This window comes from Capricornis sumatraensis, chromosome 2, assembly GCF_032405125.1.
Source record: "Capricornis sumatraensis isolate serow.1 chromosome 2, serow.2, whole genome shotgun sequence".
In the NCBI taxonomy this organism is placed as follows: domain Eukaryota; kingdom Metazoa; phylum Chordata; class Mammalia; order Artiodactyla; family Bovidae; genus Capricornis; species Capricornis sumatraensis.
In genome coordinates this window covers 42,463,705-42,488,220 of record NC_091070.1, presented here as the reverse complement: position 1 = coordinate 42,488,220, position 24,516 = coordinate 42,463,705, and the positions used below count along the sequence as shown (strand labels likewise).

The 24,516-nt window shown below is 38.4% G+C and overlaps 1 protein-coding gene across 1 annotated transcript in view; it reads left to right on the top strand.

Moving 5' to 3' along the window:
* The window catches only part of ATP8B4 (ATPase phospholipid transporting 8B4 (putative)), a 200,755-nt gene that overhangs the window by 76,865 nt on the left and 99,374 nt on the right, over positions 1 to 24,516 (top strand). Inside the window, exons 8-10 of the mRNA XM_068992364.1 lie at positions 7,959 to 8,117; positions 15,504 to 15,592; positions 16,726 to 16,922. Of these exons, the coding sequence (XP_068848465.1) occupies positions 7,959 to 8,117; positions 15,504 to 15,592; positions 16,726 to 16,922 (445 nt within the window). The remainder of the gene's footprint in view (positions 1 to 7,958; positions 8,118 to 15,503; positions 15,593 to 16,725; positions 16,923 to 24,516) is intronic.

The following is a 24,516-nucleotide window of genomic DNA, read 5'->3' as shown; positions in this document are numbered from 1 at the left end:
TCAGTGGGCCTTAGAAAGCATCACTACGAACAAAGCTAGTGGAGGTGATGGAATTCCAGTAGAGCTATTTCAAATCCTGAAAGATGATGCTATGAAAGTGCTGCACTCAATATGCCAGCAAGTTTGGAAAACTCAGCAGTGGCCATAGGACTGGAAAAGGTCAGTTTTCATTCCAATCCCAAAGAAAGGCAATGCCAGAGAATGCTCAAACTACCGCACAATTGCACTCATCTCACATGCTAGTAAGGTAATGCTCAAAATTCTCCAAACCAGGCTTCAGCAATACGTGAACCGTGAACTTCCAGATGTTCAAGCTGGTTTTAGAAAAGGCAGAGGAACCAGAGATCAAATTGCCAACATCTGCTGGATCATCGAAAAAGCAAGAGAGTTCCAGTAAAACATCTATTTCTGCTTTATTGACTATGCCAAAGCCTTTGACTGTGTGGATCACAATAAACTGTGGAAAATTCTGAAAGAGATGGGAATACTGGAGCACCTAACCTGCCTCTTGAGAAACCGATATGCAGGTCAGGAAGCAACAGTTAGAACTGGACATGGAACAACAGGCTGGTTCCAAATAGGGAAAGGAGTATGTCAAGGCTATATATTGTCACCTTGCTTATTTAACTTATATGCAGAGTACATCATGAGAAACGCTGGGCTGGAAGAAGTACAAGCTGGAATCAAGAGTGCCTGGAGAAATATCAGTAACCTCAGATATGCAGATGACACCACCCTTATGGCAGAAAGTGAAGAGGAACTAAAAATCCTCTTGATTAAAGTGAAAGAGGAGAGTGAAAAAGTTGGCTTAAAACTCAACATTCAGAAAATGAAGATCATGGCATCCGGTCCCATCACTTCATGGGAAATAGATGGGGAAACAGTGATAATAGCGTCAGACTTTATTTTTTTGGGCTCCAAAATCACTGCAGATGGTGACTGCAGCCCTGAAATTATAAGACGCTTACTCCTTGGAAGAAAAAATTTATCATTAAGCACCTTTAAAGACAAGTTGCAACACAAAGTATGTAGAATTACAACATATCTTCACATGTACTATCAAGATTCTTTTGATACTTCTCCATTCTTTTTCTATCCCCTCTTTTAGGTCTCTTCTGTTAACCTTTGTCATAATGGGATATCAATAGATTTCAAGTTTTCTTCTTGGGGGTAAAAAAACTTTCTTTCAGTTGTGCGAATTAAAACCAGATATTGCATCCCTTAGGTTTCCCAGATGGTTAAGTGGTAAAGAATCCACCTGCCAATGCAGGAGATGCAGGAGACATGAGTTTGATCCCTGGGTCAGAAGGATCCCCTGGAGGAGGAAATGGCAACCATTCCAGTATTCTTGCCTGGGAAATCCCATTCTTGCCTGGTGGGTTACAGTCCATAGGGTCACAAAAGAGTTAAAGAGGACTGAACTACTGAGCACACAGCACACATTGTATCCTTCAGCTTAAATTAAAAGTATGATGTCAGCATTGTGTACATTTGGAAGTGCCCTGCCTGGCTATGGCAAGGTCTAATAGAGGAGACAGATGTGTGAGGCATGCCCTTTCTGTGTTTGCTGTGTGTATCTTTTGGCTTGTGATATCTGGGCAAATCTGAGTAAGGTCTTGGTTTTGCTTCTAGTTACCATGTATTTTTTTCTCCTGAGATTTGTGTCAGTTCAGTTCAGTCGCTCAGTCATGTCCAACTCTTTGCGACTCCATGAACTGCAGCACGCCAGGCCTCCCTGTCCATCACCAACTCCCGACCCAAACCTATGTCCATTGAATGGGTGATGCCATCCAACCATCTCATCCTCTGTTGTCCCCTTCTCCTCTTGCCCTCGCTCTTTCCCAGCATCAGGGTCTTTTCCAATGAGGCAGCTCTTTGCATCAGGTGCCCAAAGTATTGGAGTTTCAGCTTCAACATCAGTCCTTTCAGTGAACACCCAGGAGAACATCTGATGATCTCCTCTAGGATGGACTGGTTGGATCTCCTTGAAGTCCAAGGAACTCTCGAGAGTCTCCTCCAACACCACAGTTCAAAAGCATCAATTCTTTGGTGCTCAGCTTTCTTTATAGTCCAACTCTCACATCCATACATGACCACTGGAAAAACCATAGCCTTAACTAGATGGACCTTTGTTGGCAAAGTAATGTCTCTGATTTTTAATATGCTGTCTAGGTTGGTCATAACTTTCCTTCCAAGGAGTAAGCGTCTTTTAATTTCATGGCTGCAGTCACCATTGGCAGTGATTTTGGAGCCCAGAAAAATAAAGTCAGCAACTGTTTCCACTATTTCTCCATCTATTTGCCATGAAGTGATGGAACCAGATGCCATGATCTTAGATTTCTGAATGTTTAGCTTTAAGCCAACTTTTTCACTTTCCTCTTTCATTTTCATCAAGAGGCTCTTTAGTTCTTCTTCACTTTCTGCCATTTGTGTCATACACTATCTTTAGCACCAAACTACAGTTTTAGTCCTGTATCAAAATGGCATATCATATCTTCTAAATAACTGAATACCTGAGTTTCCCTATCCTAACCCAAGAAGTCTGCATTGGGACCTCCAACCTGGGGACAACAGCAAGCATCAAAACTGAGGTGGGTAGGGCCTTAGGATGTCTCTTGTAAGTCTTCCTGCCTCCCCACTTTTGCTCTTAAATGCAAGGACATTAACTTGTTGGTGGCCTCTTAAGGCACGGCCTGAGCTTGCTTGCTTGCTTTTTTTTTTTTTTTTCTTTTATCCATTCACTCAGTCACCTGTTCATTTACTTACTAAATGTATATTTTAACACAAAGCCAAGGGATTTGCTAAGCCCCGAGATACAGTGGTTAACAAGTCAGACCCAGGCCTTGCCTTCATAAGACTTATAGCCCTGGGAGAAGACAGATTTGAACAAGAACTCATCCTCAAAGAAACCTTTAATTAGATAAAAGTTATAAAGTTCCCACGCCTACCCGTGATGTTGACACGTGAACAAGTAGTCACTATGTACCAGGCACCATGCTGAGTAGTTGCACGTTTTATTTTATTAAATCCTTACAGCCCCAGGAAGAAGAGATTGCTATTACTTCCAATTTATGGGCAAGGAAACTGAGACCCAGATAAATTGAATAAGTTCCCCAAGGTCACATGGTTACTAAGTGGAAGAAGTAGAATATGAACCTAGGACTATTGGCAAAGCCTTACGTGAGAGGCTCTAAGTTGCAAACAAAAAGGCAGCATTGGAGAGTCAGGGGAATTAGCATGACCGCTTAGCTCCTGATTAGGGGAAGATTTTAATTTAAGAATACTTTAAACCTGAAAATGCAAAATTAAATTCCGGAGATCAAGTCCATCCAGGACCCAGATGACATCACCATGTTTTTTAAAAAGTAGCAAAGTTCTCAGTGATCTTGAATGTCAGAATCCCTGACAAGAGTTTATAGAAGAGCTGGCCAAACATAGAAACCAATACACGCACAACGGAGTTGGGTTTTGGTAGGTAAATCCATTTATTTGAAAAGTTCTCATATAAATATTTTTATACATTTCAAACATCAGAAAAATTGATATGTAGTCTGTTGAATTGTATAAAAAATGATATATAACTTGGCCTAATATTATAAAAAGTATAAAAATAGAGTGGATCTTGATTTTTCATTTTGAAGTCTTTTAGGAATTGACTAGTTTTTATAAATAACTGGAAATAGTTTCAATTATACATTTGTAAACTGGTCAGTCTTATGCCTTGGGGAAAGCCCCGGATGTAAATTGTCCAAATATGTTTAAGAATCTTTTGCATATTGTTACTGGACTAAGATCTGTTTTTTTGCAACAGTGACAAGTTTACATATTTTGTATGACTGTTAATACTGAGTTGTGAAGCAGGGAAAGGTTGACTCTTTATTTAAGGAATCTTTGTGTATTTTTGTGGTCCTTTCTAAAGAAGAGCATGTGTGTAATTAAAACACAGAAAAACAAGCATCTCTTTTTGGTTGAAAAAAATCCAAACACACAAAGTCTTTGTTAGAATCTTGTGACTTTTTAAACTTACCAGGTCAGTTTCTCATTCACCTGGATAGAAGCACAGCTCAGTAGCAGAGCTGATGTGACTGTGTGTGACACAGAAGCCTTGTGAAGAAAATAACTTTTTTCTTTACTGCTGGTGTTGATGTGGCCATTATAGTGATGATGATGGGTAGCTGAGGCTTACGGTTGAAGAGTGATGAGGTTTTAGAAAATGGGAAGGTGACATTTTTCTAAGAAAAAAATATTTATCACGATCATCAGGGCAACAGTAGAGGGCAGTCTTCTAAACTCTAATAAGCACTTGGCTAGAGCACTCTTGAACAGCAACGATGTCTTAATTCAATAACTAATTGTCTTCGAGAAGAGTTGCAGTGCAGATAATCAAGAAGCATTGCTAACAGTAATAATATCCATAAAGAAATAAAGTCAAGTACTCTGGGAAAATCTTGAAATATGGGACACTGAGTTCCATTTTCATGATAAACTATAGATTTCCACTCTACAGTGGAACACTAGTTTGAGAACGTTAGTAGCTTGTTAATTAACTAACAATCCAGCTGACTAAATTTAGAATGCCAAGAGGGTTCAGAGTGAAACCTTGTAGATTTTGTTTGGTACGAGCCTCGAGTATTTCTGTGTGATTGCAAACTGGATGAACTGCTATCTGCTTTCACATCTGTTTTTTTCAGAGAAGCAAACAACTGTGATTGACTAGTTTCATTATATTTATACTTCATAATTGACATGATTTTCTCCCCAGTTTTATTGCTCATTAAAGATAATTTTGTTCTCTGTACGTGTGTTCTGTGAATAACTATGTGAGAAACAATGCTCTTTTTTCTAAACTGTGTTCTCATCCATTGTCAAACTGTTGCCTGCCACTTACTCTATGACTCAGTTAGCTAAGGGAAGCAGGGTCCTACAGTTTTTCTCTAATCCTTATTGTGCTTTGTGGCAGGGATATATTTTTGCTTGCTTCTAATGTGCTTGAAGTTGCCTCCTTTATTTTCAGTGTTCTCAGATCTATTTGTATCCCTTCAGAGTTAGGCCAACTTAAGTGGCCCACTGTGGCTAGACCGTTAGGTCTTCCAATCCCCTTTATCATTGTTACCATGGAAATATACCACCACTTCTTTCATTCATATTAGATCTGCTCAGATACCCACATCACCTTTCCATTTCTCTCTTGAAGTCATCTTTCCATCCATCTCTCCAACAAATATTTATTAAGTTCCTATTATATAGGTAATATGATAGGTTATGGGGATACAGAAGTGAATACAGTGCTCCAAGGAACCTGTTTATCCCTTTTGGAAAGAGGAAGAAAAGACATTGGGAAGTTTGTGTTTTGTGCTAACAGGACTAAAAGAGGGAAGCTGAGCACTTCTAAAGATTAAAAAAAAGTAGCTTGGCTTTGTTCATTCTACTTTATTTTCACTAGGCCCTGTATTTAGTATGTACTTAAACCACTGGGCTCATACTCTTCCAGAATGACTGAATTGGTGCTGGGCCTCCAAAAACTGAGGCATAGCCCCTTGGCCTTACTGTCTGTTCCTGTCTAGAACCACACCCGTGGTGTCAGGCCAGAAATGGATGAGCCCTGGGGCCAGGGAGGAGCCAGCCAGCATGTTCAAGGCTATATTTGCTTCAATGTCAGTCTTTGCTTGCAACAATAAAAATGATCAAATGAGCCTGTTTTTTATATTCCTGTTGGCAGAGACTGTGTATCTTGTTGTTTTTGCCCAAAGCACTTTTTTTTTTTTTAGTGGCCAAGTTTGAAGCTGGAGAAATTGAGTCTTGAATCTGGAATAAGCTTTAAAGGTTGCTATGGACCCATTATTTTATGTAGGTTTTGCTGGTGATGCCTAATTCAAGGTTCTGTAAAATTTGGGAATGTTAATTATTGGTCAACAAAAAAAAGATGTTGAATTCTTAGAGTTTAGAAAAAGTCTCCTCTTCCACAATGGAGTTGTCTAAATAACTTGGGCTAGTTGAAATCAGTTTTCACTTACTTTTGAGTGTCTGTGATATGCTATAATAGGAGCAAATGAGGACTTAGCCATTCCTGTTCATATAAAAAGTGACTTTGTGTGGATTATTTAGCCTCATCCAAATCCTTCTGCCAGCACACTCACAGTTAGCAGTAGATGTCTGGGAAGAAGCCAGTGTGTGTCCCAGTTGGGATGTTTTGGCAGCAATATTTCAGTGATTCTGGGGAAAGGTAGATGGATTTGGAAAAGCAGCCTGAGCCCTTAGAGTCTCTTATTCCTTTCAGGGTTTTGTTTGTTTTGTTTTTTTCAAGCAACATCTATTATCTTTAGCAATCTGGTTGGTTAGGAGTGATCAGGCCATGTGAAAACTGGTTGCTGTTATGTAGGTTTGTTGCAGCGTTAGTTGCTCAGTCGTGTCCAACTTTGAGACCCTATGGACTATAGCCCTTCAGGCTCCTCTGTCCATGGGAGCCTGGCAAAAGTACTGGTGTGGGTAGCATTTCTTTCTGCAGGGGATTTTCCCAACCCAGGGATCAAACCCGGCTCTCCTGCATTGCAGGCAGATTCTTTACTGTCTGAGCCACCAGAGAAGCTCCCCTCACCTATGTCTATGAGCTTTAAAAGGAAAACATATCATCCTGGGAAGGAAAGGAGTCGGGTAAGAAGTCTCTAAGTTCAGGAGGGTGTTTGATGGGGGTGTAACAGTGCAATACAGAACTTCTCTAGGCCCCCTGGTCTCTCTTCCCTTCAGTCAGTGCTAAAGACATACTTCCCTTTTTTATTTTCCAAATGTTGCTTTCTATCTTGCAAAATACCCTTTTGGTTTTTGATTAAATAAATGTATCTTTATTGTTTTGGGGAAAGAATTTTGTACACACTAACCTTACCCCTGGCTGGCTTGAATCTTCTTTGGATCTATTCTCAGTTATCTTTTTCATTCCTTTCCTCTCTTTTTCTTCCTCTCTCCCTCTGTCTTTCAGATCTTTGTACTCAGAAAGTTAACCCCAACTATGTGCAATGCAAATATACTTGAATCTAATAGATATACTTTGTGACAGAGTCTGTGGAAGATTATTTCTGGTTTCTTTTTCTATCAAGAGAACCCTCATCCTAAAAGTGTATTTTCTTATTGAAATAATGGAACAAATTTATTGATTGATTTGGAATGGGCTTGGTATTAAAAAAAAAAAAAGAAACATCTTTCGGACAGTTTGGGGCAAGTTATATGGTGCCTCTGAGAGTCCCCAGAACTCTGAATCTAATCAAGGTAAGAAGCATGGAACAGCTGAAAGGAATCACATGCATTCTCAGGCACATGGGGCAAACAAGGCCCAGGTTTATTTATAGTATATAGTACAGTAGGAACCCGAAATTCTGATTATGAGCCTAGAAAGACCCAATTAAGTTTGATTGTGAAACTAGAAGTATGCCATCTTAACCTGTGTGAAAGTTACATTAAATAATAATAATAAAAAAAGATGAAATAAAAACTTTTAGGATCACCTCTGCTTTATCTTTCCAAAACTCAAACCAAAAGTTGAGATAAGTGATTGTTTTTTAAAGGAAAAAATATCCCATGGCTCTTGGGGTTTCTGTTCTTCTTTGGACAGTGCATAAAATCATGTTTCAACAACATTTGTACCCTGCCACAGGTGATTTTTCCTAGCTTGACTTTGTATGTATGTGTGTGTGTGTGTCAAGAACGGTATGGCAGTCTACTCCAGTATTCTTGCCTGAAGAATTTCATGGACAGAAGGGCCTGGCGGGCTACAATCCATGGGGTTCACAGAGTTGGACACATCTGAGTGACTAACACTTTCACTTTTTCATATATATGACACTGGGCTGTTGAAAAGAGAAGGAAAATGAACTGTATGTGAGAAGTAGGCTGCTAACATGGTATTGCAGGCTTCTAAAGAGAGTTCAAGGTGAGGCATAAAGATGTTTGTTTTTTGTATTTTACAGGGATTGTTGTGTGTGAGGCACCTAACAACAAGTTAGATAAATTCACCGGAGTTCTCTCTTGGAAGGGCAGCAAGCACTCCCTCAACAATGAGAAGATAATCCTGAGGGGCTGTGTCCTGAGAAATACCAGCTGGTGTTTTGGAATGGTTGTTTTTGCAGGTACAGTGGACTCCCCAGGGGTAAACAGGAGTTTACAGTGGGGAAGCTCTTCCTGAGAACTGCATGGGCACAGTCTGCAGCTCTCCAGGTTGGATGAGCATGCAAAGTGCCCTTCTGAGTTGACTACAGAGTGTAGAGCACCAGGGTAAGACACCGCTGCTCTAGAAACAGTGTGCCTGGCCCCACTCTGTAAGGAACCACTGACATCATGAACTTACTCTTGAGAGTGCATGGGCCTTAATTACTCAGATGCTAGATACCTAATGTTTATTTTTTTATTATCTAACCCCATCTCAATCATCCCTATCATTATATGTATTAATCAGCCTGCCTTTAAAGTAGAGGACAAGCATGAAAGAAAGTCCTGGCTCTGTTGTCGACTTTGTAGTTTGCCAATTTCAAGCAATCCTTTTGGAAAAGCCTTGTTAGAGATCCTGCAGTCATTTCTGTGTATACTTCAGAGCTTCTTCTACTATTTGTCAGCAGGCCAGCAGATTCTGGAAGGACTGTGCAGGCTGGAGGTGAGGGTAGGGGTTGAAGGAGGAAGGGGAGCATCTCTTACTCTTCCTGCTGCTCCTTTACCTGTCTCTAATTTATCTCTAAAGGGCCCAAGGTGGCACTTTCTTGCCAAGGAAGCTTGCAGTAGCATCATTTCATAAAGCCTCTCAATTTTTACTCATGGCTTCAATTGCCAGCCCTTGACTTTTTAAAATCCTGTTTCTTGTGACACCAAATTAAGATGTGTTTTGGGCTGTGTTTTTGACTATATGTGTAATTAAAATTGGAATGTTTTTCTTAACTTTCTTCAGCAACAACAAAATGTTGATGAAAGACTCAAAAGTGTTCTGAATCTAGAAAAATCCTCTAAATTCCTGCTAAATACTCTCAGCTGTGAGTGTTAGCAAGGCTCTTACTGTCAGGGCATTGCCATTATAAGGACATGAGAAATCCCTCGAAATGAGGCAGTATGTGTCATTTTAACTGGGGATGAATCTGGTTTCATCATGTTTTCATCAGATGCTTTTATTCTTTAGTCAGGGGAATAAACCCTTGATTATATATTTCCTTATTTTGCATCTTGTAGAGAAAAAGCATGCTAGTCTTATACATTAACCTCTCTTTATCTTCCCACTTCAATTGTCACACTTAAGAGATTTCTTGAAGATCTCTTTTATTATTATTATTTTTAATAATTTTATTTATTTTTTTATTGTTTTCTGGCTGTGCTGGGTGTTCATTGCTGCTTCATTGCCTCATTTTTCTCTAGTTGTGATGAGTGGGGATTACTCTCTAGTTTCTGTGTGTGCAGGCTTATTGTGATGGCTTCTCTTGTTGCACAGCATGGGCTCTAGGGTGTGTGGACTTCAGTAGTTGTGGCTGCTGGGCTCTAGAGTGCGGATTCAGTACTCATGGTGCATGGGCTTAGTTGCTCTGCCACATGTGGGATCTTCCTGGATCAGGGATAGAACCTGTGTCTCCTTCATGGCAGGCAGATTCTTAACCACTGGACCACCAGGAAAGCCCTTCAGGGTCATCTGATGGGAAAGGCCATCTCAGTTGTTCCCTGTCATTAGAGAAGTGGAAGTGCATCATCCTAGGAGTGGACTGTAACCCAAAGTCTTGTTTGCATTTGTGTGATCTTGTTTGGAATGACTCATTCAGAACAGTGGTTCAGCTATAGCATGTTATGTTAGGACAGCTGCTGTGAGCCACTCAGGGGTCAAGTTTTCCTTCATCATGTTGGCTTTGTGTGGAAATGCTCCTACATAGAAGAAAGTGGAGTGGTAAGGTGAACAGGTCCCCCTCCAAAACAGTATAACAGAAAGTTCACAGAATTTGGATTGGACAGATCTGGGTTCGGATTTGTTTGCCAGCTGAAGGATGTTAAACCATGGTTTCTTATAAGTCCTAAGCTTTAGTTTTATCTGCTGTAATGTGGGAATGAGTATGTCAGAGAGGCACTATAAAGGCTCAGAAAGGCAGTGCATATGGAAGAGAATGCCTCACAATTGCTATTCTCCTTCCTTGCCTGCTTCTCCCTTCTTTTGGCATCTATTAAGAGCACACTATCTGCTCCATAGGCTGAGAGTTGGGATAATGTACTGCTCTTGGATCTTGGCAGGGAGAAATGGGGAATCACCCTCTTTTGTGATGTGACCTTAATGTTCACTGGCAGAGCATTTATTTATTATATATATTTATAAAGCAGAGCATGCTTATATTAAGTTTCATCTAGGCAAAAATATTCATAGAAAGCTTAATTAGAATAATTGCAGGCAGAGGGATGGTTGATTTCGTCAGTGCTAGAGTTGAACAAAGGAGTGTCTCAGCACCCGAAGTCTTGAGACATCTAATTTCGGGAACTATGTCCATGTAAACATCGAGATCTTATGAAAGTAATCTCAAACAAGTTAACTATTCTTTCCATATTAGTACTGTAGTTATACCTGCTCTTAAGGATTGTGTAAGAAGTGTAGTTGACATAAACATGGTTTACTTTGCAAATCTATAATTTATGAAGATTTTCTAATATACATTAACAGCTAGGCCATGCCTCCATGGAATGGCTTTTCTTTTAACTCACGACAGGAGAAAGTCCTGTTACTAAGGGTAGAAGTCTTATCCATGTGAGGGGTCCATAGGTGTCAGCACCGTCTTGGCACATAGTAGGTTTTTGTGCTGGCTGTATTCCACTTGCCCCTGCAGATCTACTGTCACCATTTCACACTCTTCTCTCTACCCTGGGAGGCTGACCTGTATGGTTTACACTAATAGGTTTCCTTGAACTTTGGTCCTGTCTTTGGGGATCTCTGGGAAGAAATCAAAGGAAGAAGACTGAGGTCATGGTATTTACTTCCCCAGCTGCCTCCCTTAAAGCTGGCTGGGTCCCCCAACATAAAGCCACCCTTCCTTTAGAAGCTGCAAACTTTACACAGCTCTCTCCTTTAGGGTATAATAACCACCCCTCCCCTCATGTCTCCCTTCTAGGGTAGATGAAGAACCGTCTTGATTGCTATGAAGTGCTTGGCTACTGTGTTAACATTTTACTTCTCCTGTGCCTCCTATACACCCACCAGTACTTTGGTAGAGTCTCTCTCTTTATAAATACACCTTCCTCTAATAATCCTTTTCAGTGTGTCATCTGTTTCCTGTTTGAACTCTGAATGAGTCATAGTCTTACACATTGATTGAATGAGTCAGTGAGTTAATGAATTAATGGACTATTTCATATGACTTTAAAAATAGTGGTTAAGAGCAAAAGCTTTAGAGTTAGATGTATCTGGGTTCTAATTTTGGCTCTGATGCTTACAGACCAAAAAAAAAAAAAAGAAACCTCAGGCAAGTTATGTGAATTCTTTAATCCTCAGTTTCATTGTTCGTGACCTAAGGATAATAATATCTAATTTATTGGCTTGTTTTACACATTAGTGAGCTAATATTATGTGAAAAGCACATATAGATATTTCCTAAAACATTGTAGGTACTTAATAAACAAATTCATTCATTAAATAGTTACTTACAGGATACCTGCTATGTGGCATGCACTATGCTACTTACTTTTTTGCAAGAATGTGACCAAGAAAAGTGCAGTCCCTTCACTCATGTGATTTGAGTCTGGTAGGAAAGAAAGACATTACTCTTAAATAATTATAGTAATGAGTGTATAATATCAAACTGAGAAAAGTACTCTGAAGAAAAAGAACATGAACTCACAAGAGTATATGGTGGAGGAATCTGAGGGGAAAGAACAAGCTAGCTAAAAGGCATACCATAGGCAAAGGCCCTATGGTGGGAATGAGGCTGGGGAGGTTAAAAAAAAAAAAAAAGGCAAAACTTAAGGCCAGTGTGGAACTTGGAAAACTTGGAGAATAGAGGTGAACATGTGCCTAGAGACAGGGATAGAGGTTGGACCACCCAGGACCCTTATGGTCTGTATCCAGAATTTTGGTCTTTATCCTAAGAGCATTGAGGAGCCATTGTCAGTTTTTCACACAGATGATATGTGTATGTGTTAAACTGGAAAGTTTTGCTTTTGCCTGTAATATTTTTAAAGTTGGTCAATAGGATCCAGGAAAAAGTGTATACATAGGATGGTAGCAGATGCAGGAGACAAAGTTGCTAGGCTTTTCCTACATGAAGTCCAGTTGAGAGATGATGATACTTTACATTAGAGTGAGAGTCATGGGATAGATTAGACTCTGAGGCTTCTCCTACCTTTCACAACTGAATGGATAGTGGTGCCATTCATTGAGATAAGGAACCCTGGAGAAAGAGCTCAAGCTAGGCTGGACCAGGGCCACTTGAGGGGCCTTAGAAAGATCCAGGGGAAAATATCATATAGGCAATGAAATATATAAGTTTAGAGCTCAGAGGAGCGATCTGAACTGAAGATACACATTTGGTCTACAGATGTTAACTAGAGCTATGATCTTAGATTTCCCAGGGAAGGTGGGTTGAAAAGGAAGAGAAGATGCTCTGTACTTAATTCTTAAGAAGTCTCACTGTTTAATGGTTGAGAAGAAAGGAGTGAGCATAGTGGAAGACAAAGAAGAAGCTATCAAAGAGGTAGGAGGAATAGCAGAACATTCTAAAACAGAAGCTAAGGGAAGAGTGTGTTTCAAAAGGATGAAATAGTCAACAGTGTCGAAGTCTGCTGAGAGGTCAAAGAAGGCATGGAAGATAGAGATGACAATGCCAGATCTGTTTTGGTGGAGTGATTGGCTCAGAAACTAGCTTGAGAAATGAGTTGGAGACAAAGAATCAGAGGCTGAAGGGTATAGAAAATTCTTTCAAAATCTTGACTATGAGGGGAAGAAGAGATGTGTATCTTAACATCTGTGGCTATATTTAAATAAGTACTTAAGAACTCATTAAACAGATTCTTTGCTAGTCTGTGTGTATGTATGCCTAAGGAATGTAAATTTTTAGCACAAAACTGGTCTGTCAATATTTCAGCTTTTAGCAATCACAAACTTTATTTGCCCTTTATGATCTTTACTAGAAGAAATGCTTCCCACCCTCAATGTCCAGATGACTTTAATAAACGATTCTGGGAAAAACTGGGTGGTCTTCTTTGCCCAGCATTGGCTGGGAAAAGGACACTGGGGTACAATTTCTAACTCAAGACTGAATTGTTATGAGACCCCAGTCTTTACTCCAATTTGTCTTTTAAGTAAAGGAGTCTTTTAAGAATGTTCCCATTGTTTCTTGACTTCTAGAATGATGTATAATTCCATGTGTACCCCCTTTCTCTCCTTCCCCCTCTCCTCCTCTATTAAGTGGGTACATGGATTAGTGGTAATTGTGGGAAGATGGTGTAGAGAGGGAAGACTAGGGAAATCAGATATAATTAAAATGTGATCACTTCTATTGAGCATCTTTGTTTATAAGAAATTTACTTAGCAATATAATCTAATATTCTTTGTTAGTCATCTAATAATCTACCTCTAGAGCAGCTAATAATATTCTTAGAATTTCTTGAACAAGGCAGTTAGTAAATATTTAACATGAGATTTAAAAGGATTACTTGAAATAAATCTCAACACCATATTTAAGACAATTCTTGCCCTTACAAAAATGCATATCATATAAACAGTGTGCAATATACCCAATAAAGGTTTAAATTACTTGCTGTTGTATTGTTTGGAGTTTCTCCATTAAAGCCACCAAAAATCTTTTTTGGGAAACACATCCAGCATTTGATTTTTTTCTTAACTTTCCATTTTGGGCTTCAGTGTTCTGAATTGTGTTTATTAGGACATTCTTCTAAACACTTCCAAATCATTCCTCTATGTGATTGACTTTAATTGCTTCAAACTATAAGCACATCCATGCATAGATTTTTGGAAAATAGCATTTCTTAAACCTTTTAGCTACAAATTATGTCTGGATTTATCCCATTCTAAGGAGATAAATTCTCTTGCAGTGTCCAGGATTGTTGTTAAAGACATCAGTTGAGAATCAGTTGTTTCATCATCAGTTCAATTGCTCAGTCGTGTCTGACCCTTTGCGACCCCCTGAACTGCAGCACTCCAGGCCTCCCTGTCCATCACCAACTCCCAGAGTTCACCCAAACTCATGTGCATTGAGCTGGTGATGCCATCCAACCATCTCATCCTCTGTTGTCCCCTTCTCCTCCTGCCCTCAATCTTCCCCAGCATCAAGGTCTTTTCAAATGCGGCAGCTCTTTGCATGAGGTGGCCAAACTATTGGAGTTTCAGCTTCAACATTAGTCCTTCCAATGAACACTCAGGACTGATCTCCTTTAGGATGGACAGGTTGGATCTCCTTACAGTTCAAGGGACTCTCAAGAGTCTTCCCCAATACCGCAGTTCAAAAGCATCAATTCTTCTGTGCTCAGCTTGCTTTATAGTCCAACTCTCACATCCATACATGACTACTGGGAAAACCATAGCTTTGACTAGACGGACCTTTGTTGGCAAAGTAATGTCCCTGCTTTTTAATATGCTGTCTAGGTTGGTCATAACTTTTCTTCCAAGGAGTAAGCATCTTTTAATTTCATGGCTGCAGTCACCATCGGCAGTGATTTTGGAGCCCCCAAAAATAAAGTCTGACCCTGTTTCCACTGTTTCCCCATCTATTTCCCATGAAGTGACGGGACTGGATGCCATGATCTTAGTTTTCTGAATGTTGAGCTTTAAGCCAACTTTTTCACTCTCATCAAGAAGCTCTTTAGTTCCTCTTTGCTTTCTGCCATAAGGGTGGTGTCATATGCATATCTGAGATTGTTGCTATTTCTCCCGGCACTCTTGATTCCAGCTTGTGCTTCTTCCAGCCCAGTGTTTCTCATGATGTACTCTGCACAGAAGTTAAATAAGCAAGGTGACAGGATACAGCCTTGATGTACTCCTTTTCCTATTTGGAACCAGTCTGTTGTTCCATGTCCAGTTCTAACTGTTGCTTCCTGACCTGCATATAGGTTTCTCAAGAGGCAAGTCAGGTGGTCTGGTATTCCCGTCTCTTTCAGAATTTTCCACAGTTTATTGTGATCCACACAGTCAAAGGCTTTGTTTTTCTGAAACTCTCTTGCTTTTTCCATGATCCACTGGATGTTGGCAATTTGATCTCTGGTTCCTCTGTCTTTTCTAAAACCAGCTTGAACATCAGGGAGTTCACGGTTCACATATTGCTGAAGCCTGGCTTGGAGAATTTTGAGCATTACTTTACTAGGATGTGAGATGAGTGCAATTGTGCGGCATCATCATAAACATAAATAAACATAAATAATCCTACTCTTATAAAACAAATTATTTTGGAAAAACATTATTTTCCTTTCAGGAACATTTGATATTCTTAGGAATTAATAATAATAATATATGATCTAATCATTTCAAAGTTATTTTTCTTTCCTTTTTTCTTTTGCAGGTCCTGACACTAAACTAATGCAGAACAGTGGTAAGACAAAGTTTAAGAGGACAAGCATTGATAGACTGATGAATACTCTAGTCCTATGGGTAAGTTATTATAACAAAATTAGGCAATATCACAATCATTATCTTAATATGTTTCTCACATTCTGATGAGATTTCTTTCAGAAATCTTCATTGTTTTTGTGGAATTTGTATTTGGAGATTTTCCATTTGGGGCCTCGTTACCTCCAAAATGTCTGCTTCGCTAATACTGATAGAGTATTTGCAAATCTGGAATTGGCTAACAATTTCAAGGTTGCTTTCTACTTTTTTTTTGAATCTCAAAGGCAACCTGAAAATTTTTAGTGTATGTCATGCAGTATTCTAACTAACCCTTATCTTTCTTGTTGACTTCAAGGAAACATTGTGCAGCTAGACTTGTAGCCAAGAGACCTGACTAGTCTGAGACAGTCTTTTATTACTGATGTTTTCTTCCTTTTGCTTTTGTGCCTTGGGTTACCATATAATTTATCATTCACCAGGATGCTTTTGAAGGTGAAAGAAGGGAATACTGTTACTATTACAGCTGGACAGTAGATGTAAACTGGAACTGACTAGAGCAAGTCAGGACATGTGATCTTGTACTTCTGTTTGTGCGTGTGTGCACACACCCGCACGCTGTCATGTCCAACTCTTTGCGAGCCCATGAACTGTAGCCCTCCAGGCTCCTCTGTACATGGAATTTTCCAGACAAGAATACTGGAGTGGGTTGCCATTTACTACTGTAGTGGATCTTCCTGACCCAGGTAGGGAACCCATGTCTCTTGTGTCTCCTGCACTAGCAGCAGATTCTTTAGCACTGCACCACCTGGGAAGCCCTTACTCGTTGGGAGACACTTAAACATCTTAGCTTTGTGAAGTTATTAGCTTTGTGGCCATAAACAAGTTATATAACCTGTTTGTTTTTTGTTTTGTTTTTGGCCTGGAAAGTGTGAATGTTTTTTCCTATCTCAGAAAGTCAATGGGAGAATTAAGTGAGAAAATGTATATGTAAAATATTTAGCCAAGTTCCCAGTGTAAGCATATTACATTTTACTCATATGATTAATGATGATTAGATGAGCTTTGTATAACTTGATTTTCAAATAACAATTGGAATTAGAAGTGTAAATGCATTGTGTTGATATGACTAGTTGGGATTCAAGTTAACCTTAACTGGACTTATATATTCATTTCAGATTTTTGGGTTTCTGATATGCTTGGGAACTATTCTTGCGATTGGAAATTCAATCTGGGAGAATCAAGTTGGGGACCAATTCAGAACCTTCCTCTTTTGGAATGAACGAGAGAAGAACTCTGTGTTCTCAGGATTCTTAACATTCTGGTCATATATTATTATCCTTAATACAGTGGTACCCATTTCATTATATGTGAGGTAAGATGAGAGTTTGTTCTTTGAAACCATTTTGTCAAAAGCCTGTGTTCTATGTAATCATTTTTGTTTGTCTTAAAATTAAAGCAGTGAGAGAGAAGTCTCTAACTGCTCATGATCTGCCGCATCTGTTACAAATGCAACTAAGCTGTTTAATCTGCTTAAGTTGTACATTTTCAAATTAACAATAGATGCATTTTATTTTCTTCTTGATTTGATTTGGTTTCTTAGGAATGTTTTCCTCTGGAATACACAGACTACTGTGTAGTCTCATACAACCTAATAAGTTAGAATTGAGTTGATGTTGGGAAAGAAACAGAAAAATATTTGGGGGGATCTATTGAGATGATGCCTTCTTGGCATCGAGATACCAGGATTTAGACCCCGTGCTACCACTTTCTAGTTCCATAACCTTGAGCAAGTTACTTTACTTCCTGGTACCTCAGTGTCCTCGTTTTATACATGGAGAAAGTAATAGTTCTACTTTAAAAGGTAGTATAGAGAGTAAGCAAAACTGTAATGCTCTTAGACAAATCCTGACACATTATAAGAGCTCAGTGAATATTAATTCTTTCTATTTTTATTAGTAACTATCAGTGAATACATGAAGGGGTTGAAATATAGTTGTTGGTGCTTATTCATTGTTGAAAAAGAAGTTTGGCTTATTACTCCCTCTGCAAATTGATTTGTCATTTCTAGATTTGGTCCTATAAACTAGGGCTAAAATGGTCTGCCTATCTATCTACATAAGCACTCTGTGGGTGTGTGTGTTTATGTATGTGTTTGATAAAAGTTAGAAGTTGGCCCTAGAATCTGTACCTGAGACAATTTTGATCCTAATCCTGCCAAGACTGAGGCGGACAATCCCAAAGACACTGGAGCCAAGATGGGACTTGGTTGTTTGACGTTCCTCATCACCAGTATTTTAACAATACACAAAATCACCAGCTCTAAATCCCTACTAATTTTTATGAGCTTCTTTTTCTCTCTTTCCAAAATCCTCACTCTGATGAAGCTAGGGAAGTTTAATGCACAAAATCCACCCTTATTTTGGATAGCAGTCAGGAAACTGAAATGTCAAGTTGTGGGAAATTGACTTGAAATAGTGGCATGTGGCCACAACACCACAAATTACTTTGGGCCTTCTGGAACTGTGGTCAGAGTGGGCTCTATTTAAAATGTATCCTACTGGCTTGTCTTTGATTCTGAGGACCTCTCATGCTTGTATCCAATTATAAAGTCTGTAGTAAATCTTGCTCTTTGCCAGAGGAGCTATGGTCAGCTTTTATAGCTTTCCTTTTATGTGGAAATGAACAATAGTTGCTCAGAGTGACTTACCATCTGCACATGAGCAGTTTCATGTGTCCTCACAAAGGAAGTATATTCTGTATATACTCTTTCTTTGAAGTGTATTGGCATTTTTCATTTTATGATTTCTAATATTGTTTTTTAAAGACCAAGATTCCCAGGTCCTTTTTCCTTCTAATGTGTTCCCTGCAGTGGCAGAAAGAAAACCTGTTTGGAATAGTCCAAGTTCACATTCTGATATTATCATTGCCACTAATATCTGTGTGACCTTGGAGAAAGTACTTGGCTTCTCTGTGCCCTCATTTGCCTAGGAAACACTTGCTGTAAAATGAGGGATTAAAATAATTGACTCCTGAGTTACTTTCTGCTCCAGATAACATCACCTTACCTCTAGACAATTAATGTAAAATAGACATTTGTATTTTACATAAAGTGCTTTCACATACATTAGCTCATTTACGTCTCCCCCTCCCAAAATCTTTTGAAGTCATTGCTGTTGAACTTCTTTCATAAATGAGATGATTTTCTCAGGATTGTAAAGCTGATTAGGGATAGAACCAAGATCCAAACCCAAGTCTTCTAACACTTGGCACAATGTCTATGTCTAAGTTGTACATGATTTATTAATCAGCCAAGACATCAAAAGACACTAGAATTTTTTACTTGTTGGTAAGCCATGGGTATTGATGAAGATAATATGAGCTTTTTTCCTCACCAAATAGGAACAGTGATCTGAAGTCAGCTTGACAAAAAGTTGAGGTAAAAAGCATTCTAGGGGATTTCAGGTTGCTCACACCAAGATCTGGAAAAAGAGAAGTCCAAGTATTTCTGATCAGAGGGATGAAGGTTTTCTACAAAGGTTTCCAAAGGTTCAATGAATAAATTAGTGCTGTGTCACTGAAGGATAACAGTGCAGAATTTACCTTGAATGGTTAACAATTCCATGTGAGCATAATATGTTGATTTTGGCAGGGTATTTCTATGCTGTCAGTTTATCTGTAGTGTTAAAATATAACCTGCTACAGTTTCTTAATACATCATCTTAAGAAATGTAATAGCTGTACTCCCAAGGAATTAGCTATTTTTTCCAAAGCAAAAGAAACTTGTTTCCATATTGCTTATTTTGCCACAGAATGGGGGAAATCATAAGCCCTGCTCCTTAAGCATCCAGGCAGAAAACACTAAGCAGTTTGATTATACTAACTCTGGAACATTTGTCTCCTTTTCTCTGCTATTATAAAGCAAAGGGGTGAATGTTCCATTGTGACTCTCCTAAATCCTCCTTTTCCAAACAAAAAGGATACCTTCTTCTCTACAGACTATTTTAAGGTCTAAGAATTAAAATTAATTAAGAATACTTCCACCAACTTGAACCACAACACAGGATTAAATTCTGTTCTCCATTCATTTTGCTTAGATTTTTAGGGAGATGCTTTACCTTTAAATAAATGAAAATGTCAAGTGATTGAACAGTTACTCGCATTATGACAATGCATAATGCCATTTTTTTATGGCACTTTCCAGGTCTGGTATGCATTGACTTTACCAGATGCCTGAATTCTAGTCTTGGTTCTGGGATTAATTGTGTGACCTTGGGTTATTCACAACCTCTGTAGGTCTTAATGTCCTTACTGGTAAAATTGGGGAATAAGGGTCAGGATTCACTCATTCAACACTAATTGACCACTTATGACAGGTCAGGCAATGTGGCTAGTTTATGATAAGTGCTAATGCTTTCTGAGTGAATGGAATAGGAAGAACAAAGCTGATTAGAACAGCTAGCAAGAAACTTACAAGGAAGTGGAGTGGGAGTGAAATTATGATTAGATTATAACTGGGTAATGTATAAATAAATACATGCAGAGTATGACATTTGTTTTTATGATTCTACAGAGTTACAGTATGCTTTTATAGTTTGTGTGAAAAAAAAGTATTACCATTTAAATAGAAAATGAACTGATACCATACCATTTCTGGAGAGGGAGATGTAGGTATGTCATGTACTTATAGAACTAGATGTATAGGATTTATTTTTTAAATATAAATATTTATTTTAATTGGAGGCTAATTACTTTGCAATATTGTATTGGTTTTGCCATACATCAGCATGAATCCGCCACGGGTGTACACATGTTCCCCATCCTGAACCCTACTCCCACCTCCCTCCCCATACCATCCCTCTGGGTCATCCCAGTGCACCAGCCCTGAGCATCCTGTATCTTGCATCGAACCTGGACTGGCAATTCATTTCACATATGATATTATACATGTTTCAATGCCATTCTCCCAAATCATCCCACCCTTACCCTCTCCCACAGAGTCCAACAGACTCTTCTATACATCTGTGTCTCTTTTGCTGTCTCGCATACAGGGTTATCTTTACCATATTTCTAAATTCCATATATATGCATTAGTATACTGTATTGGTGTTTTTCTTTCTGGCTTACTTCACTCTGTATAATAGGCTCCAGTTTCATCCACCTCATTAGAACTGACTCAAATGTATTCTTTTTAATGGCTGACTAATACTCCCTTGTGTATATGTAACACAGCTTTCTTATCCATTCATCTGCTGATGGACATCTAAGTTGCTTCCATGTCCTGGCTATTATAAACAGTGCCGTGGTGAACATTGGGGTACACGTGTCTCTTTCAATTCTGGTTTCCTCAGTGTGTACGCCCATCAGTGGGATTGCTGGGTTGTATGGCAGTTCTATTTCCAATTTTTTAAGGAATCTCCACACTGTTCTTCATAGTGGCTGTACTAGTTTGCATTCCCATCAACAGTGTAAGAGGGTTTCCCTTTCTCCACACCCTCTCCAGCATTTATTGCTTGTAGACTTTTGGATAGCCACCATTCTTACCGGTACGTCATTGTGGTTTTGATTTGCATTTCTCTGATAATGAGTGATGTTGAGCATCTTTTCATGCATATGTTAGCTATCTGTATGTCTTCTTTGGAGAAATATCTGTTTAGTTCTTTGGCCCATTTTTTGATTGGGTCATTTATTTTTCTGCAATTGAGCTGCAGGAGTTTCTTGTATATTCTTGAGATTAATTCTTCTTTGTCAGTTGCTTCGTTTGCTATTATTTTCTCCCATTCTGAAGGCTGTCTTTTCACCTTGCTTATAGTTTCCTTTGTTGTGCAGAACCTTTTAATTTTAATTAGGTCCCATTGGTTTATTTTTGCTTTTATTTCCAATATTCTGGGAGGTGGGTCATAGAGGATCCTGCTGTGATTTATGGCAGAGAATGTTTTGCCTATGTTCTCCTCTAGGAGTTTTATAGTTTCTGGTCTTACATTTGTATCCTTAATCCATTTTGAGTTTATTTTTGTGTGTGCTGTTAGAAAGTGTTCTAGTTTCATTCTTCTACAAGTGGTTGACCACTTTTCCCAGCACCACTTGTTAAAGAGATTGTCTTTAATCCATTGTATATTCTTGCCTCCTTTGTCGAAGATAAGGTGTCCATAGATGTGTGGATTTATCTCTGGGCTTTCTATTTTGTTCCATTGATCTATATTTCTGTCTTTGTGCCAGTACCATACTGTCTTGATGACTGTGGCTTTGTAGTAGAGCCTGAAGTCAGGCAGGTTGATTTCCTCCAGTTCCATTCTTCTTTCTCAAGATTGCTTTGGCTATTTGAGGTTTTTTGTATTTCCATACAAATTGTGAAATTATTTGTTCTAGCTCTGTGAAAAATACCGTTGGTAACTTGATAGAGATTGCATTGAATCTATAGATTGCTTTGGGTAGTATACTCATTTTCACTATATTGATTCTTCCAATCCATGAACATGGTATATTTCTCCATCTATTAGTGTCCTCTTTGATCTCTTTCACCAGTGTTTTATAGTTTTCTATATATGCTGCTGCTGCTGCTAAGTTGCTTCAGTCCTGTCCGACTCTGTATGACCCTAGACGGCAGCCCACCTGGCTCCCCCATCCCTGGGATTCTCCAGGCAAGAACACTGGAGTGGGTTGCCATTTCCTTCTCCAATGCATGAAAGTGAAAAGCGAAAGTGAAGTCACTCAGTCGTGTCTGACTCTTGGTGACCCCATGGACTGCAGCCCACCAGGCTCCTCCATCCATGGGATTCTCCAGGCAAGAGTGCTGGAGTGGGGTGCCATTGCCTTCTCCATTAGGTAGATATATTCCTAAGTACTTTATTCTTTTCATTGCAATGGGGAATGGAATTGTTTCCTTAATTTCTCTTTCTATTTTCTCATTATTAGTGTATAGGAATGCAAGGGATTTCTGTGTGTTGATTTTATGTTCTGCAACTTTACTATATTCATTGATTAGCTCTAGTAATTTTCTGGTGGAGTCTTTAGGGTTTTCTATGTAGAGGATCATGTCATCTGCAAAGAGTGAGAGTTTTACTTCTTTTCCAATTTGGATTCCTTTGATTTCTTTTTCTGCTCTGATTGCTGTGGCCCAAATTTCCAAAACTATGTTGAATAGTAGTGGTGAAAGTGGGCACCCTTGTCTTGTTCCTGACTTTAGGGGAAATGCTTTCAATTTTTCACCATTGAGGATAATGTTTGCTGTGGGTTTGTCATATGTCACTTTTATTATGTTGAGGTATGTTCCTTCTATTCCTGCTTTCTGGAGAGTTTTTATTATAAATGGATGTTGAATTTTGTGAAAGGCTTTCTCTGCATCTATTGAAATAATCATATGGCTTTTAGTTTTCAATTTGTCAATGTGGTGTATTACAATGATTGATTTGTGGATATTGAAGAATACTTGCATCCCTGGGATAAAGCCCACTTGGTCATGATGTATGATCTTTTTAATGTGTTGTTGGATTCTGGTTGCTGGAATTTTGTTAAGGATTTTTGCATCTATGTTCATCAGTGATATTGGCCTGTAGTTTTCTTTTTTTGTGGCATCTTTGTCAGGTTTTGGTATTAGGGTGATGGTGGCCTCATAGAATGAGTTTGGAAGTTTACCTTCGTCTGCAATTTTCTGGAAGAGTTTGAGTAGGATAGGTGTTAGCTCTTCTGTAAATTTTGGTAGAATTCAGCTGTGAAGCTGTCTGGACCTGGGCTTTTGTTTGCTGGAAGATTTCTGATTACAGTTTCAATTTCAATGCTTGTGATGGATCTGTTAAGATTTTATGTTTCTTCCTGGTTCAGTTTTGGAAAGTTGTACTTTTCTAAGAATTTGTCCATTTCTTCCACGTTGTCCATTTTATTGGCATATAATTGCTGATAGTAGTCTCTTATGATCCTTTGTATTTCTGTGTTATCTGTTGTGATCTCTCCATTTTCATTTCTAATTTTATTGATTTGATTTTTCTCCTTTTGTTTCTTGATGAGTCTGGCTAATGGTTTGTCAATGATATACAGGATTTAATGTGCAGAAAGAACTTGGATGTCATCTTTTGTCTTTTAGGAGTTAAATGTTCAGAGTTAGCATAATCAGGCTGCTTTCAACTTAGTTTACAGATGAGAAAACCAAAGCTTCATTCCCATTAAGATCAGAAATAAGCTATGAGTCCTTGCTTTATCATTACTATTTTATACTGTTCTGGATGTCCTTGTTAATGTCCAAGTCATGCAACTAAAATATTAATGAAAAAAATGAGACATGAAACCAAAATAAACCTTTTAAAGAGGAAGAGCAGAGAAAATGTGATTATAAACCTCAAAAATCCATAGAATAACTCTGTAAAACTCAGTAAAATAATTCAGTGAAATGTTGATTTTTGTCACATAATCACTTTTTTCAATATTAAGGAAAGCTTCTTTTATTAAAAACACATTAAACCAAAGCAATTAAAATTTATCTTATCAATAAAAATATAAAATGTCTAGGAATAAATCTGTCAAGCTATGGCATGGACCTATGTGAAAAACAAAGCACAACAAAACAAAACTAAAACTCTTTACCAATAGAAGTACTTTTCCAAAGTTGAAATCCTCAGAAGATTTATCCTTGTTTAAGTTGTATTTATTATAAAATATTCATTCTTTTCCAATAATTGAGTTTATTATAACTTTAATAAAAGTCTCAAGTAACTTTTATGAAAAAGTTGATACAGTGATTCTAAAGTTTATTTGATGAACACATTGATTTTATCAAGAGGAATAAATTAGTGATTACAGATAAGAATTTTTTTAAAAGAAGAGAATGAAGATTTTCTTACCTCATATGCCAAATTTTATAAAGCTACAATATGAAAACATAAGATAAATTAAATCACACATTAAGGAACAAAATTGAAATGGCTGAAATAGATTCTAGTGAGGAAGTAATTTGTATGTGACATGGAGTCATCTTA